The 17,451-nt window shown below is 33.3% G+C and overlaps 1 protein-coding gene across 1 annotated transcript; it reads right to left on the bottom strand.

Moving 5' to 3' along the window:
* Positions 1 to 10,380: 10,380 nt before the first annotated feature.
* LOC136070523 (protein SRC2-like) lies at positions 10,381 to 11,040 on the bottom strand. Its single transcript, XM_065780553.1, has one exon. It carries the CDS (start codon positions 11,038 to 11,040, stop codon positions 10,381 to 10,383), a length of 660 nt encoding a protein of 219 aa, XP_065636625.1.
* Between the last annotated feature and the right edge of the window lie 6,411 nt (positions 11,041 to 17,451).

The raw sequence follows: 17,451 nt of genomic DNA, 5'->3' as shown, positions 1-17,451 counted from the left end.
GGATTCTGTCTCCATTGTTTTTTATCTTGTCATTTTTTCTTCTCTCCCATGCATGTCATTCTCTCTCTATGTGAAAGTTTCTTGTCATACATCTCTCCAACAGATACTGCTCTCAAAGAGAAGAATTATGCCATTAAAAGAGAAGGGAAAGATTATGTTCTTGCTGAAATCTAAAGAAAAAGAGTAACAAAATTTTATGTTTTTGCTGTAATTAAAAAAAAAAAAAAAAAAAAAAAAAAAGGAGAAGAAACATGATTGAAAAGAGAGAAAAATCTGGATTGGAACTTGCAGGTAGAATTGAAGAACACTCGAGGATTTTATTCTTGTATTCTTTATGTCCAAAACCAACTGTAGTAAATAAAGAAGTGTTCTTTAAATCTATGTGCATCAGTTTATGTTTTTTTTCCTCGTTTGGAATCGAAGGTTGTCTTTAGGAATAATTAACAATCAAGGTTTACCTCTAGTCTTTGATGTCAGTAGCTAGAAAAATTCACACCAACCAACATAGTGTTGGAATGTTGCAAAATAGATGTTCTAGGTTTAGCAAAACCAAATGGGCGTTTTCTTTGGGCTTGTAATATAATGTCTCTAGAATGGAAGTACTTATCGGAAAAAAAGGACTCTTGAAAGGAAGAAACAATAGAATTTTCCAATGCAACTTCAGTGAGGGTGACTATTATCATCGGGGACTGCATATATTTGGGATTTGAACATTTAGGCTTCAGGGCGTATTCATGTCTAAGGTCCAGACTAGAATCTGGCGGCCCTGTCCAAACCTATTGGGTATCCTGTTCACGTTAGTTGGACCTCTCTTGTTGAAAATTGAGAATTGAACGTAGATTCTCTCAGACGCCCTTGTCTGGTTTGATGTTCCTTCTTTACTAAGCCTTTCATCTTCCATACCAAAGAATGATACTGCAAGTCTAGGGATGTAAACAAGCCAAGTGGCTTTGGCTTGGCTTGCCTCAATGAGGAACTACCAGAGCTCAGTCTTAGCTTGAGCTTGATTTGAGCCTCAAGCTCATCTTGTGGGGTTCTCGATTGGGTTCACGAGTAGCTTGAACTCATGAAATTTTAGATTGGTCTGAATATCTTGAATCTGAAATGGTTGCTGGCCCAACATTGTGTCCAGTAGCAGCACCCCGAGAAACAAAACTAATGGTACTTGATCCATGTTGGAAAACCAGCTTTCATGCTCATTAGCAGAGAATGACATGGGTTCTTTTGTAAGGGAAACAAGGTTCCTTAGTTCTGAGTTTTATTCCAAGTATTCTTGCACAGTATTTAGAGTGCGAGAGTGTGGATGAAGGCTTTTCAAGGTGCCATTCTTCTATTCATCTTCTTGATCAAGCAGGATGAAAGCTCCCAGTCTCTATCAATTTTTGAGCTGGACCTTTTACAAGGTGTCATTCCTCTATTCATCTTCTTTTCACACTTTTTAATATTTTTGATTGCTTAGAGCATTCGTATCAGTCCGTGTAAATTTTCTGTCTATTTTACACGAAAAAACCTACTTTTTCTATTTTACACATCCAATTTTACAAAACACACACATCAGTTTATTTATTCTACACATTTATTCAATAAAATATTCATTATTTTACATTTTTTTATTACTCACTCCTTCATTGCCCCTCTCTCTCTCACAGACCCATGGCCACCATCACCACCATCATCACCACCCAGCCACCATCATCACCACCCAACCAGCATCATCAAAAGGAAAACCCACTCAAGCCAAGCCGATCAAGATCAAAACCCATTGACCCACACCCACAATCAACAAAAAACCAGAAAAAATGGATCGAAACCCACCTCCTCGCGTTGGTCGTCGGCCTCAACCAAAGTGCCTCGCAGCACTGCCACCTCCTCGCAATGGCCGCCGACCTCAAGCTCAACCAAAAAATGGATCAAAACCCACACCCACAATCAACCAAAAAACCATAAAAAATGGATCAAAACCCACCTCCTCACGACAGCCGCCAGCCTCAACCAAAGTGCCTCACAGCACCACCACCTCCTCGCGATGGCCGCCGGCCTCAAGCTCAACCAAAAATGGATCAAGTCCTATGATATTCTAGGCGATAGACCCGTTGGAGAACTCCGTTCATGTTGTAGGCGACGGACTTGTCCAACGACTTGGCTTGCTTGACCTCGTTCTCATCAGCGGCGATGGCAATCGGCGGAAGCTAGAGGAAGAAAAATGGATGAGATGAGAGAAAGGGAGAGTTGTGCGCCGAGAGAGAGAGAGAGAGAGAGAGAGAGAGAGAGAGAGAGAGAGCTGAGAGGATGAGAGAGAAAAGTGTGCCGAGAGAGAGAGAGGGAGCTGAGAGGATGAGAGAGAAAAAATGATATAAAATGATATAAACATGCTACAGTACCCGTGTATATTTACACAGGTACTGTAGCAACTTATAAATATACACAAGTATACACCACTGATGTGGGTGTTTTTTTTGCTCAGATTGTGTAAAAGTGATAACTTTTTTGCACATTTATACACAATTATGCAAAGACTAATGGGAATGCTCTTACCCCCCCCCCCCCTTTTTTTTAAACACATCTTTTATTAACTTTGTGCTATTTTCCTTTTGAGGCGACTCTCCTCTGCTTGTGGGGGGATTTTTATTTTTAATTAATTAATAAATTATTTTTGTTAGAAACTTTAGAATATAGTTTAGAGATATGAAATATTCTAAGACTTTAATTTTCTCTACTTTTGTGAATATGGCAACGCAAATAACTGTAAAATATACTAAAAAATTTGAAACTATTAATATGTCATATACTATATATAAAAGCTTTTAAGTAGAAGCTGAGAGAGTTGAATCTTAAAATTAAGGTTGTTCTTCCATGTAGGAAAGAAGCCCATATAAAATTTTTCCATCTTAAAAGTTAAAACATGACAAGTTGTACCGTATGCATCTTAAAACTCTAAAAACTCTACAAAAATCAAATGTTAAACCTATTTGTTCAACTTAAACCAGCAAAAGAAAAACCCTTCCCTGCATCCTTTCAATATTCATTCTAACTGCCATCTACTCTGTTCGTTCTTTGCCCCATTTCGTCTCTGCAACAATATATTTTGACAGTCATCATACTTTTTTCGTCTTCAAATATTGTTTTTGTTTTTTGAAATTTGACATGCTTTTTTTTTTTTTTTTTTGGTTATGAACTAAGAAATATGAGTTAGTTTTGGGTATTCTAGTTGGGTTGGTTTTGATTTAGATTTTTGGATTTTTGTCTCAAAGCCAGAATTTTTTTTCCTTTGATTTGAGTATAATTAAGATTTATGTTTTGGGTTGGGTTTTAGGTTTTAGGTTTTTGGGTTAGTTTTTTGTTTTGGGTTTTTGGGATTCTATATCAAAGCTTTGTTTTTTCAATTTATATTATCTATTTGTCTTTTAACTTTGTTAATGATTTTAGGAATATAGGACTAACGTAGGACATCAACCTTAAGTTGAATGGTGGACCTGTCAAGGTAAAAAAAAGAACCTTTGTTTGGGTTTTTTAATGCTATAATCAAATTTCATTTTAGAATTGACGCAAGATGACTAGAACAAAATTGAAACAATGGAAAAATAAAAGGATATAACCTAAGAGTCAGCACCTACGCCTTACTTGGAGTCAGCATCAGGCAGGGAAACCACTAGAAGTCAACACCTAGGGTGGACTTGGAGTCAATATTAGACCAAAGAGAGACCAAACGACTATTTTTTTTTTCATTCATCAAAATATCAACTATCTCCTTAAGGAGAACAATAGGTTGCTTATAAAGGATTGCTAAACCTTAGTTTTAATTGGTTGGGAAACCCTAATTGCCTTATTACAAAAATAACCTTACTTCTAAATTAAAATACTAGTGGCCCAATAAACTATTAGGACCTAAAATATAAAAATACAATTGACTTGCAAACATAAATAATACTAATAATCTTCTTACGTCTCTCGCATCAGTTTCAATGCAATAAGCAAGTCCCTTCTACGGTAGGGTGAAGTAGTTAGTGGTTTAGCAACCCCACTAGAGAAGTTGTGACACTCAATGACAAAGTTTGAGTGAATACAAAGATCCTCCAGAAAACCACCAGAGGAAGTAAGGGATTCGAATGTCTTCTCTAAAAAAACAATTAGATTTGGGAAGGAAACATGAGCATAAGAAGAATACCAACCAAAGCTATTGAGCATAGAATGGTGAATGCCCTATCACATCTAGTGATGAAGGCATGAGGGATGAAAAGAGTATGATGTGACAAAAGGGAGAGGAGAGAGATCGATAATTTGGCAATACCATTACCATAATTGTTGCTATCCATTTTCATGCTTGTGATCAACTGCCAATGACTTAAAATAGAGGAGAGAGAAAATTTTGGATTGTGGTAATGATATTGCAGAAATAGGTTAGTGGAGAGAGAAAAAAAATTGTATTGTGGCAAATGTATTTATTATTTATTATATAATACCATTACTATAAAAATTGATATTTTTAATACTTACGTATAGTTAATTTTTTAGTTTCTAAAATTGTAAGTTATATAGAGCAAAGAAGAACAGTAATAGTAAACCAAAACTTACAACACAAAAGAGAGTGAAATAATATAAAGAGTAATTGTTAAAAATAATAAATACATTTACCATAATACAAATTCTTCTCTCTCCTCCCCCTTCAGTCACATCATTCTATCTTTTTTCTCCTAATTTTTTCTCAAAAATTTTGCAACATCATTGCTGAATTTTGCCTCTCTCCTCACTCAGCTAAATAAATCCGAATAGTACATATACACAAATAAACTCCTATTTAACCAATATTTAGCCGAAAGACTCAAATTAAGTAACTCATGCTTGGTACTTATTTTCCTAAACTGCCTACTGATTGATGGATATGATTTATGGAAATGAATCTGTAGTGTGTAGAGAAAAAGATATGCTATTTGATCAGTTTGTGTATCCCCTTCCAAACCAAAGGATCAGGATAGTTGGGTATTGCACTCGGTGCAATTATCCTTTCCTCAGTCACAAAATATTTTTATCACTTTCAATTTTTAACTTTTAGCTTTTTATTTACATTTTTTATTCAATGGTTGAGATTCAAATTTTTTTTTTTTTTTAAACTCTCAATTTTAGCTATTGAGAGCTTTTGCATTAAGTATTGTACTTGATCTTAATCTCAAACAAAATATAGGAAGTAGGTGGGTGGAACCCAATATGTTATCCCTACTAAAAGATAAGATATTTGGCGATGGATCATTAACATATTAATTAGGGTTGGCTACATGTATTCTTTTTCTCCATCTTATTTTATTTGCATTTAAATTTTCTATTACTTCCTTAATCGATAAGTATTGTTTATTATTTCCATTAATTTTATTTTAGGTTTTCACCTACCTTTTTAATTCCCTTAACTAGCATTAGCTCATTCTTTCTTTTCGAGCATTAACTACTCCCATCTTTTCATCAATAGGAGTTGTCCCTATTTTTAAGCGATTTTCCTCATTTCAGCTCTTATATTTCTGTGTATTTCTAATTATCTGTCTTTCCTTGATTTAAGCCCAATAAGTTATTTGACTTGTTTTAATTACAAATTATTAGCTCAATAAAATAACATGTCCATTTTTTTTATTTTTAATTTCTACAAAATTTTGACTATACACTTGATAATTCACTTTCATATTTGCAAATTTCTTTTCTGTAGTATGACTAAGGCATTGAATAACAATATAATTACTTTTTATTTTTGTTATTATTGTTATAAGTCTAAGAAACTCGCTAGAATTACAAGAAAAAAAAAACATAAATAAATAAATAAAATAACAAGAAGAGATATATAGTAAATGTTGATGAAAAGGATGAAAATGTCAATGAAAAATAATTTTGCAAGATGATGAATATGACTTAGATGGAATTAATTAGGCAAGATGATGAATGTGATTTGGATTCCAATTAGCTCAACGGGTAAAATGACACAAGGTTACTTTTCCTTGTAACCTTATCCTTCAGTTATGCAAATATAGATGCTACAATTAAAACAAGGTTACTTTTCCTTGTAACCTTATCCTTCAGTTATGCAAATATAGATGCTACAATTAAAACAAGGTTACTTTTCCACATGGAATACAAAATAAAATGACACAAACCTCTTTTTTTTTTTTTTTTTTTTGTTAATAACAACATAAACCTCTCAATCAAGGTGATGGTATGAACAATATTTATGCCCAGAGAATGTAGCTGGAGCTCGATGGTTCCACCTTAAAAAAAAAAAAAAAACATCTAAAACAATGAAAACCATTGCCCCACATAATTTTTGAAGTGAAGCCTGGTGTTGAGGTTTAGGAACTTCCATATTTAAAACCTCCCTCATGTGCCAAAAGGAAAGGGGTTTCACAAACTGCTCGCAAAAACATTGAAGAACAAATGCATATCCCCCAAGGTACCTTCAAATGTGCTAATAGCCAAAGCTAAAATAGAGTCCAACCAAATGAATAAAGTGCATAATATCCAAGCTAGTTATCTTCAAATGTGCCAATAAGCATAGTATTTATCAGAAGTACAATCCATATTGATCAACTCCAAGAAGTGATGGAACTTGATCTTAGGTGATTACCTTTATAAGCAAGTTGGCAATCATAATGTTTTGAAGGATATCTCCTTCATCAACAAAATATTGTCTCCTTCATCTTCTTCCAATATTTATCTCACTTCTTTTTAGGTTTGTCATTTAGTCCAACTTTTATTGGATTAAGAAATCTATAACTTCGCATTAGCACATGTTGAAGTTGTTCGTTCCATCAATTTTTTACATTAAAGACTATAAAAGTCCTAATTGCCAAAATTTGTATAGAGGACTTACTTATCTTTCTTTATAATGATTATATTCACGAACCACTTAGCAATAAATCTCCAAAAAGAACAAATCCAAATGCCTAAATAGCAAACTTTGATTTTGAAATAAGTTTGTTGCGTGAACAAAGCTCTAAAAGCACGCCCACACAAGATTGATTATAACACTATTATGGGTGTGAGAAAGTTCTAACAAACAAGCAGCAGGAATTTATTAAAAAAAAAAAAAAAACAGTAGTCACAATCACACAGAGAAGAGAAGAAAACCAAGGGTTACGAGGTCTAATAATAACCTATAAATATAAGTAGCTGATGATAAATTCATTATATCGCAAATAGATTACAAAGTGTTTATATAATAACTTATAACAAATCTCTCTAATTATCTCTTCAAAGTCTCTCACTAAGGGAGGACTCTTTGACTAAAACCACAAAACCTATCTATTTATAAGACTTTGAAATTCATTTCTTATCAAAAAAAAGATTTTTCACTTCTTTGACAAGGAATAAAATTTCTTCCATATCAATAAAATAAATCAAAAAATTAGTATGAATCAAATTTTAACAAATCTCCAACTTGACTTGTATTTCATTAAGTAATCTGTTTTCTTTTGTTAGGGGTTTCACCTAATAATCCAAATTTTAAATTCAAAGAGTCACAAATTGAGTCAAACTCTGCAACTCAACCGAATTAAAATGAAACTTCAAAGTGCCTAAAGAAGATGAATTATAAATAGAGAGCAAAACAATATTATATAGATAAAGACTAATACAACATTAATATAATTGATAGATTAAAGGAAGAGTCATGCAGCAACAAAAGCTGCAAACACATAACAATTAACACCATAACACTAGATTACACTGACAATACTCTGAAACTTGATTACTACTCATTAGAAGACATTCTAAGAATGACTAACACCTTTAAGTCCCTATACTTCCTTGACAACCCAACGTCACTCTTCATATTCATACTCGTTTTCATTATCACCATCTGGGTCAGCACTCAGCACCAGAAGTGAAAGCGCCGTACAAACCCAACTCATCCCAGAAGCTAGCAAAGTTGTTACGCTTACGCCTCACCTTTGGCGCTGCATTCTTTATATTCACCGGTGGAAGATCAGCAGGTGGGTGCTCGAGAGTCTTTCCGAACTTACAAGCAAAAGCTAGTGTTCCTTCGGCAATCCCATCCAAGTTCAACACACTTACATGTCTTTTATCCTCCCTTGCATCACCAAAACCTTCCAGCAGTTCCTTGATGGGAACACGGACTTCGCCGATATCATTGTCCCTTGCACAGTGAGTTTTCCGACACGACTTGAGCTTAATAACTAAAGCATGGTGGTCCTCTTAGGCCTTGGGCGATTTTGAGGTTGAACTTAACGAGAAAGTTCCAAGTTGGGTTTTGAACCACCTTCCGAGTCGACCAATGTTTTTTCCTCCATTGTTGTGGACGCAAATGAAAATGACGGCAAAAGATTTCATTTTTGTGATATGATTGCCGTACTTCAATCCCTGTGCGGATTGAATTAGAAGCTCTAAAGGCCTGTAATCCATCAGGTTTTGGTTTTCGAGAGATGGGTTTGGGTGAGTGAATGTGTATGCAGGTTTGCTGTTATGTTAGGCTTGGCGTAGTAAGGTGCCTTATCTAGCATCACTCATCATCTACTTATAAGTGCATGCAGACAGAGATCAAGTTGGAAGATTTGAGCCCCTGGTGTAAGGTAGGTTGACTTATTCAAGAAGACTTTAATAGGACAAACCTAGTGTAAATATTAGTGGACAAATAATTTACATATATCGTGTTTTATAAATTGAAATTGTGACTTAAAATCAGATGGGTGTAATACACGATGGGATTATTATTGTAGGCACAACTTATTTGTTGAAGTGTTACACTTCGAACTACTTAACTTATCAAGTATAATATGAATTTATATAAAATTTCTTATCACCGAGCCACTTTCTATGATGGTGCATTTGTGTATGGTTCTTTTTAAGTCCGCTTTACTAGAAAAATAAATAAAAATGTTCTCTTCACTTAATTAGCTATCTTAATCAATTATATCCGAATCATCAACTAGACTTTTAGTAAAGTTTTTGAGGCCTTTTTTTTATAGCAAATGATGATGACCCAATCTTCCACGAATGTTTCTTATCCTAAAGCTATGAACAAAGAAGAAGCCATTGAAATTCAACGCAATGTAGAAGCTACAAATACAAACCTTATAATCAAGGTAACTTTTCCACGCGGAATACAAAATCAAGCTGATGGTATTAAAACTATTCATACCCATAGAATTTAGTTGGAACCTGATGGTTCCCTCCTAAAAAGACCTTTAAAATAATAAAAATTAAAAACCATCACTATACATTCTATCTAAAATAAAACCATATGTTGGGTTCTAGGAACTTTCATAATTAAACCCCCCATTCAAGTGCCAAAAAGAATTAAAGGGGTTACACAAATGGAGTGCAAAAACTTTAAATTTTCAGTACTGCATATCACCCAAGCTACTTTTAAATGCGCCAATAGGCGCCAAATTTACCCAAAAATGGTACCAAAGCGAAAAATCGAGTCCAACCAAAAGAATTAAGTGCATATAACCCCTAGCTACCTTCAAATGCACCAATAGGGCATAAAATGTACAAGAAGTTGCTGATCAACACACAATGCTTTTTGATCAAGTCCAAGTAGAGTTGGAACTTGATCCCAATGATTACCCTTTGAAACATGTTGGTAGACTGGTAGTTGTAATTTTCTGAAAAAGAATCTTTCTCTCATCAACAAAGTATTTTTGATCCTTCACCAAATATAAATGGATAGTGCCACAAGCTTGTCTATTGATCTTCTCCTAATCTTTATCTAATATCTCTTTATGTTTGTCATCCAAGCCAAAACACCAAAGTTTTATGCGGTTTAATAATAAACTATGTGCATAGGTAGCAAAATCTCTCTAATGTTCTGTCAAATCTTTCTCTTTATAAGATTTCAATATCTATTTCTTGTAGAACAATAACTAATTAATCACTTACTTATTTGAGAACTAATAGATTATCTTTTATACCAAGAAATTAAGCATCAAATCAAAAAATGAGTCAAATCTCCAAACTTAATTCAAATTCTATCAAATAATCTTATTGATTTGATTATGAGTTTCACCTAATCCAAAACGGAAGAGTGCCAAACGTCAATACATTTGAATGGAATGAAACTTCCAAGTAACTTAATAAAATGAATAATAAAAGCACTAATACAACATGATAGATTAAATGAAGACTCACGCAGCCACAAAAGTTTCCAACACCATAACTGATAACACTACATTACACCATACTGCAATTGATTACAAATCGCCAGAAGACATTTTTAGAATGACTAATACAAACTACCATGAACAGCACAAACCGCCAAAGCAGATACACTAATTAACTCACTTTCCAATACATAGCTTTTGAGGTGCCTGGGCTTGCATTATCACCTAGATATCATATAACCCTTTAGATTCCTACAATTCCTTGACCTGTTGATCACACCCAGTTTCAAGAATATTCATCTTCATTATCATCATCAGGCTTTTCATTATCATCATCAGGCTGTTCATTATCATCATCAGGCCCGAAAAACGCCATGCCCACCTCACCCATCAGCCCCGATCCTATACCTTCCCCCAATCCCTCAACAAATGGACGTGCGAAGCCATTAGCACCTCTTTTAGGCCCCTGCTTCACATTCGGATCAGTAGGTGGGTGATCCACAGTCCTCCCGAACTTATAAGAAAAAGCTAGTGCTCCTTGTGCCTCACCATCTGAGGTCACAATGTTTTTACTCATATGTTTTTCATCTTCTGCTGCATCATCATCATCACCAAAGCATTTCAGCAGTTCTGAGATGAGCACGCAGACTTCACCAATATCTTTGTCCCTTAAACCGTGAGTCTTCCGACGTGACTTGAGCTTAACAACCAAATCAAGATGGTTCTCCTGAGCTATAGCAAGGCTGATGGTGAACTTAACGTTACAGTTCCATGTAGGGTTTGAACCACCTTCCGAGTCAACCGATGTTTTACTCTCAGAGGAATGGGGGATATTGTTGTGGTCGCGAATGGAAACTACGGCATAAGGTTTCATTTTTTTGAGATGATTTACGTACTTCAATCCCTGAGCGGACTGAATTACAAGCTCTAAAGGCCTGTAACTCATGTTGTGTGGACTTTAATTGGAGAGACTAGTATGGATGTGGTGAATGTATATGCTGGTTTGCTATTATGTTAGGCTTGATAATGTAAGGTGGCTTATTTAGCATCACTCACAATCTACTTGTAAGTGCACGAAGACAGAGATAAGGTTGGAAAATTAGTGGTAAGGTATCACAAGTGAACCAGTCAAAAAAGACTTTTATAATTAATATAAAATCTTTGTAGATGACAGACTTATTCAGGAAGTCTTTAAAAATTAAAACCTTTCGTAGATGGCAGACTTAGTCAATAAGACTTTATAATTAAGGAAAAGTTTAGGAATTAGTCAATGAAATATTTTTAAGAAGTTTTTAAATGATTCATTCAGGAATTTTTTTTCTAAATAACAATAAATATTAAAAATTTTAGTTAGTTGTCACGTTGGAAAAGAATGTTGAAAATTAGTATCTCGAGTATCTAAAACTCGAGTTTCAAGATAAAAATCAAGTTTTTAAGTCCTGATATGTAAAAAAATCCAAGTGAAAATCAAGTTTTACAGACTCGAGTTTGAAAAATGCCGCTATATGGCTTAAAAATGTCACTATAGGGCTTAAAAACGTTTTAAAGCCCTATGGTTTAAAAACGCCGCTATAGGGCTTTAAAACGTCAGTATAGAGCATAAAAATGCCACTATAGGGCTCCCTGAACCTAGTATTGAACACTTAAGAAAAATTTTGCAGAAAAACACCGCTATAGGGTTTTAAAAAGTCACTACAGGATTTAAAAACGTCACTATAAGAGCGATAAGACTTAAATTTTTTTTGCATGAAACTCGAGTTTCTAAAACTCGAGATCTATCTAAATGGACCTCGAGTTCCTTAAACCCGAGATGTCTATTTAGCCAGAAAAAAGAGTACCAATTCCCCACTGGGCAGCCCCACTTATCAATCCACTGATCCCTCCATCTGCCAAAAAGCGTCAAATTCTACAACCTGGCCTGGTAAGTGATGTACCGGGGGGCACCAGCAAATTACAAAAACCTACGACACAAACAGGGAAAACTCGTGGATATGACTTGAAGACTAAAACCAGGGGCAGAACCAAGTCAGTGACAGTGCAAGTCATCAGCCCTCGTTCTCACCGTTTACCTTTTAGTCTTTCTCCTTCACCTTTTAGTCTTTCTCCTTCCACAATCCAACACGTTAGCCACCCATGCGAAACTTTATTTTATTAAGACAAAATGCGAAAGTCATTCTCTAAATTTCACAATATATCATTTTAGTCCTTTAAATTTAAGTTTTATCATTTCAGTTCTATAAATAATTTTTTTTTTCAATTAAGTTCTCTGTTAACCAGCCTTTAGTTGTTGCCGTTATTATTTTTTGTTACTCTTTTTATCACCTTTCAGTTTTCACCTATAGCTCTTTCTTAAAAAAAAAAAATAGAAAAAAAAAAATTCACCTACAAAACCCACACCCATCACACATCATCGTTGAAAAAAAAAAAAAAAAAAAAAAAAAACCAAGAGTTGTCCATCACAACCTCTTGGTCCACAAATCCTACAACAACAACCATAATTTATAAAGTGGCTCCACTATAAGATAGAACAATGCCCTAGAGGCAAGCATCCATCGCAAGGCCTAGCTGGTGCCGCCATTCATTTGATCTGTTTCTCCAGCTACAGTTCCACCTCTCTTTCCCCTTCTCAATCTCTCTTTCTCTCCCTTTCTCCCTTTTTCTCCCTCTTAGTCTCTCAGTATCAGGTGAGGATTGAATTTTGTTACGGTGAAAAACCCATTTTATTCTCTATATTTTTTATTTTTACTTTGGTCCTTAACTTTTTATTTTTTTCACCGATTTTTGCCTAACGCGTCTCATTTTAGTTCCTAACGTTACATCAAAAAGATGAAAATTACAAAGCTTGCAAACCAGAGAAATTAAAAATATTAAAATAATACCTACTGCGTCCACACGGCTCTTCACGTCAACCTCTAAACTAAAAAAAAATTAATTTATTAACTTTAATTAAATAAAAAAATGAAAAACAAAAATAAAAACCAAACCCAGCAAGAACATCAAATTTAAAACATAACAAGAACAAGATTAATAAAATACAAACCCACCAAATTTAAAACCCAAAAAATTTAATTCAAACTCATATTCAAATCCAAGTTCGCGTTCAACGTTCTGACTTTAGAGTGTTGACTAAAGTAGCTCTTTGTGTATTTCAATGATGTAGTCGTTCAGTAAACAGTGTAATCTTCATTACATCAAAATCAAATAGAAAATCAGAGATAATTTGTTTATTTCCAAATCTCACTCTCTCCCTCCGTCTGTGACTCTCTCTCTCTCGCAGATCAACGCAGCGGAGGTCTCCAAGAACTTTGATTCTGTCAAGTTTGGTCTGGTTCACATCAGCCGAGTGGTTTCTATCTTAGAGCTCCGATTTGGGTTTAAAAATGTTCTAAGAATTTCAATTCAGTAAAAGTTTCAGCCTTAAGATTTTCGAAATAAATCTGGGTCTCTCTGGGTTTGAACTTCAGCATCAAGATTCCAACAAGTTTCATCTCCGGTGCAGGGGTTTGAAATATGGGTTTTGAATTAAATTTTTTGGGCTTTTAAATTTGCTAGGTTTGTGTTTTGTTGATTTTGTTTTTGCTGGGTTTTAAATTTGTTATTCTTGCTGGATTTAGTTTTTATTTCTTTTTTTAATTTTTTTTATTTAGTTAAAATTAATAAATTAATTTTTTTTTTAAATTTAGAGGCTAATGTGGAAAGCCACGTGGACACAGTGGGTATTATTTTAATATTTTTAACTTTTTCCATTTGCCAACCGTGCAATTTTTGTTTTTAATGTAACGTCAGGGACTAAAATGAGACGCGTTTTCTAGGATAGGGACTAAAATTGATGAAAAAAAAATAAGGACTAAAGTGGGAATTGCATGAAAATATAGAGACTAAAATAGGTTTTTTACCTTTTGTTATTTGTTATTGTTCTCCAAATACAATGTCCTTTCTTTAGTGTTATAAATACTGAATGATTGTATTGTATTTTTCAGTGAAAGAATATACACGAGTACCTTTATATAGGAGGCATATGAGTGCAACACAAGTAAGCGTATAGTGCAAGAACATGTGCTATACAAGTAATTTAGTTAGGTCTAAAGCCCACAACACTATACATGTTAATAGTCTCCCTCAAACTCAAGGTGAATGTGAGACCAACTTGAGATTCTCAACCAAAGTATGAAGGCGTCTTTTAGGATGTGACTTGGTGAAAATATTTGCAAATTCATTTTTAGAGGAGATTGAGATCAACTTGAGAGTACCATAGACAAGATAATAACGAATAGAATGACAATCGATCTCGATGTGTTTAGTCCGCTCATGGAAGATATCATTGTGAGCAATATGAATGACACTCTAGTTGTCACAATAAAGAGGAGTAGCAGAGGATGTAGACACACCTAAGTCTTTGAGAAGTCATCGTAGCCAAAGGAGTTCATATGTGGTATCAGTAAGGGCACGGTATTCTGTTTTAGTACTAGAACGGGTCACATGAGTTTGTTTCTTACTTCGCTAAGAAATTAGAGAAGAACTAAGAAGAAAGTAATAACCAGTAGTGGACCTACGATTAGTGGGATGTCCTGCCTAATTAGCATCAGAAAATGCACGGAGAATAAGAGGAGACTGAGCAGAGTAGAAAAGACCATGGAAGAGAGTACCTTTTAGGTATCTAAGAATGCCAGAATAGCAGCATAGTGAGTCGATCGTGGAGCAGATAGATACTAGCTCACCTGGTGAACAGTATAGGAAATGTCTAGACGAGTGACAGTGAGATAAATTAGGCTGCCAATCAAGCGTCTGTAAAAAGAGGAATTAGACAATGGTTATGATTGTATTGTATTTCTTAGTGAAAGAATATACATGAGTGCCTTTATATAGGAGGAATATAAGTGCAATATAAGTAAGAGTGTAATACAAGAATGTGTGCTATACAAGTAATTTAGTTAGGCCTAAAGCTTACAACACTATACACGGTAACATTTAGCTTATTTCTCTCTTCTTCTTCTTTTTCCCTTTTTTTTTCAAATTTAAAATTAACATTTTCTTAAAATTATTAAATTAATAATAAATTAAAAAAAAAAAAAAACAACAACAATGTGGATTTGCTGTAGATAACGGCAGCAATTAATAGATGGTTAACAGAAAACTTAATTGAGAAAAAAAATAAAATTTAGAGGACTAAAATGATAAAACCTAAGCTTAGGGGACTAAAATGAAAAATAGTGAAACTTAGAGAGTGAGTTTTGTATTTTTACCTTTTATTAAATAAAATTTTCTTTATTTTTTAAAATGTTTTTCTAATTTTTCATCTACAAAAGCAATGGGGTCCTGAATGCAAGCCAGGGTAGTCCTGATTTTCAATATATATATATATATATGCACTTGCTAAAAAAAAATTATATGTTAAACTAATTTATTGTAACTATTCTTATGAAAATTTTGAACACCTTGACTTGATAATTACAAAAATTTGGGTTCGACAAAAATAAGAGTAGTGCTACTACATTCATAATATTTTCATAATAGTTTCACAACAAATTTTATGTGGTAAGCTGTTATTGATTATAATTTGGGAAAAATACTAATATTATTTTTTTACTCACTAATAATTGCATAAGATTTATTATAAAAATATTGTGAATGTAACATTACTTTAAAATTAATTCTACCCCCAAACATAATTCTTAATCCCTTTTTTTAAAGCTTATATAACAACAAAAAATATTAACCCAAATAACAACAAACATAAACCAAACAAAACAAAACAAGACCAAACAATAGCAAATGAAAAAATTATTCAACAAAAAACTTATTATAAAACAAAAAGATAAAATTTGTAGTTCACTCAACCTATTCAATAAAAATAATTTCTAATTCCTTAAAAAATGGTACCAAGAAAAATATTGTGGTAATTTAAATTTTTTAATAACCACCCTAAATAAAATTCCTAGAGCCGCCACTATACAACAACCACCATTTATATATAGTTTATTCATAATAAAATGACTCAATTTTACCTTAGTTGTGAACTTACGCAACCCTCCTCCTTTCCTAGGACTTGGAATTGGCTGTGAACTAAATATATGGCACTAAGTACTTGCCTTCTACTCTCTAGTAGTCTAGTCTACTCTCTTCTCCTCTTTTTTCTGTTAAGGTGACGATTGACATAATATATATATTATCAATTTAGATTAAGGTCACTAAACTAATCTTTTTATTACTCTTTTTTTTTTTTTTTTTATCAGTTTCAGGTCTCTAGGCTTCATTTGGAGGCTTGAAATAAGCAAAAAAATTTGAATTTTCCTTTATAGTATAGAATCTTCAGTATTGTTATGGGATTGGGATCCTAAGATCTAGATTGAGATTCCACGTAAATTTCACTTTAGTAGAAATCCTAGTGAGATTCTAGATATTTTAGGGATTTAGGATATTAGGATCTTAAGTTTCTAATATGAGGATCAGGATACTGATAATTATTCTGCCCATGATTGGGAGGTTTATTCCCAATATTCAATATTGAAGGATAACTATTCTGCCCATGATTGGGAGGTTTATTCCCAATATTTGGATCAGGATACTAATAACTATTCTTAAAAAAAAATATATATATATATATATTTTCTCCTTTTTTTTCTCAAAATTAATGATAAGGATACTAATAACTATTCTTAAAAAAAAATATATATATATATATATTTTCTCCTTTTTTTTCTCAAAATTAATGATTTGGAAATTTTTTTCTGAAATAAATCAGTCAAACACAGTAACTAATATAGATGAAAAATTCCACAAGCAAGACACCTAATTTTTAGATTAAAAAAAACCGTGAATGAGAAGTAAAAGAGCACAAAAGTTCAACCATAAAGTACTAGGTATACAATAATTATCTTTAACAAATATTAGAGGCTAAAAAAAATACATATTATTCTTATATCACAACAAATTTTCATCACATTAAGACAAATTTCAACAATAATAATAAAATAAAATATCATCCTTGAAGATGCTTTAGTGGGAAAAAGCTCTTCAACTCTTTACCTTTTATTTATTTATCTTAAGATCGGGTATTGACACACCCCATTAATTGTGTGGATGTGCCATGCTATTTATTGAGTAAGGTTCAAGTGGGTTAAGAAAGTAAATACAGCTATGAGCTCATCTTCTTAATTATTAAATAAAAAACCAATAATAAAAAAATCTCAACAAATATATCTTAACACACGAGCAAGTGGAGAAGAATTTCATCAATTAACACTAATTAGCTCAAAACTTAATCGTACTCAAATTTTATCAAAGTAAAAATAAAAATATCATTTCAATCATGGCTTGAAAAGTGTTTGATTTTGTAGATACCTTACAAAGCATTTAT

Source organism: Quercus suber, unplaced genomic scaffold (assembly GCF_002906115.3).
Source record: "Quercus suber isolate HL8 unplaced genomic scaffold, Cork oak 2.0 scaffold_239, whole genome shotgun sequence".
Taxonomy (NCBI): Eukaryota; Viridiplantae; Streptophyta; class Magnoliopsida; order Fagales; family Fagaceae; genus Quercus; species Quercus suber.
Note: the sequence above shows the minus strand (reverse complement) of the source record. Positions and strands in the feature narration are given on the sequence as shown.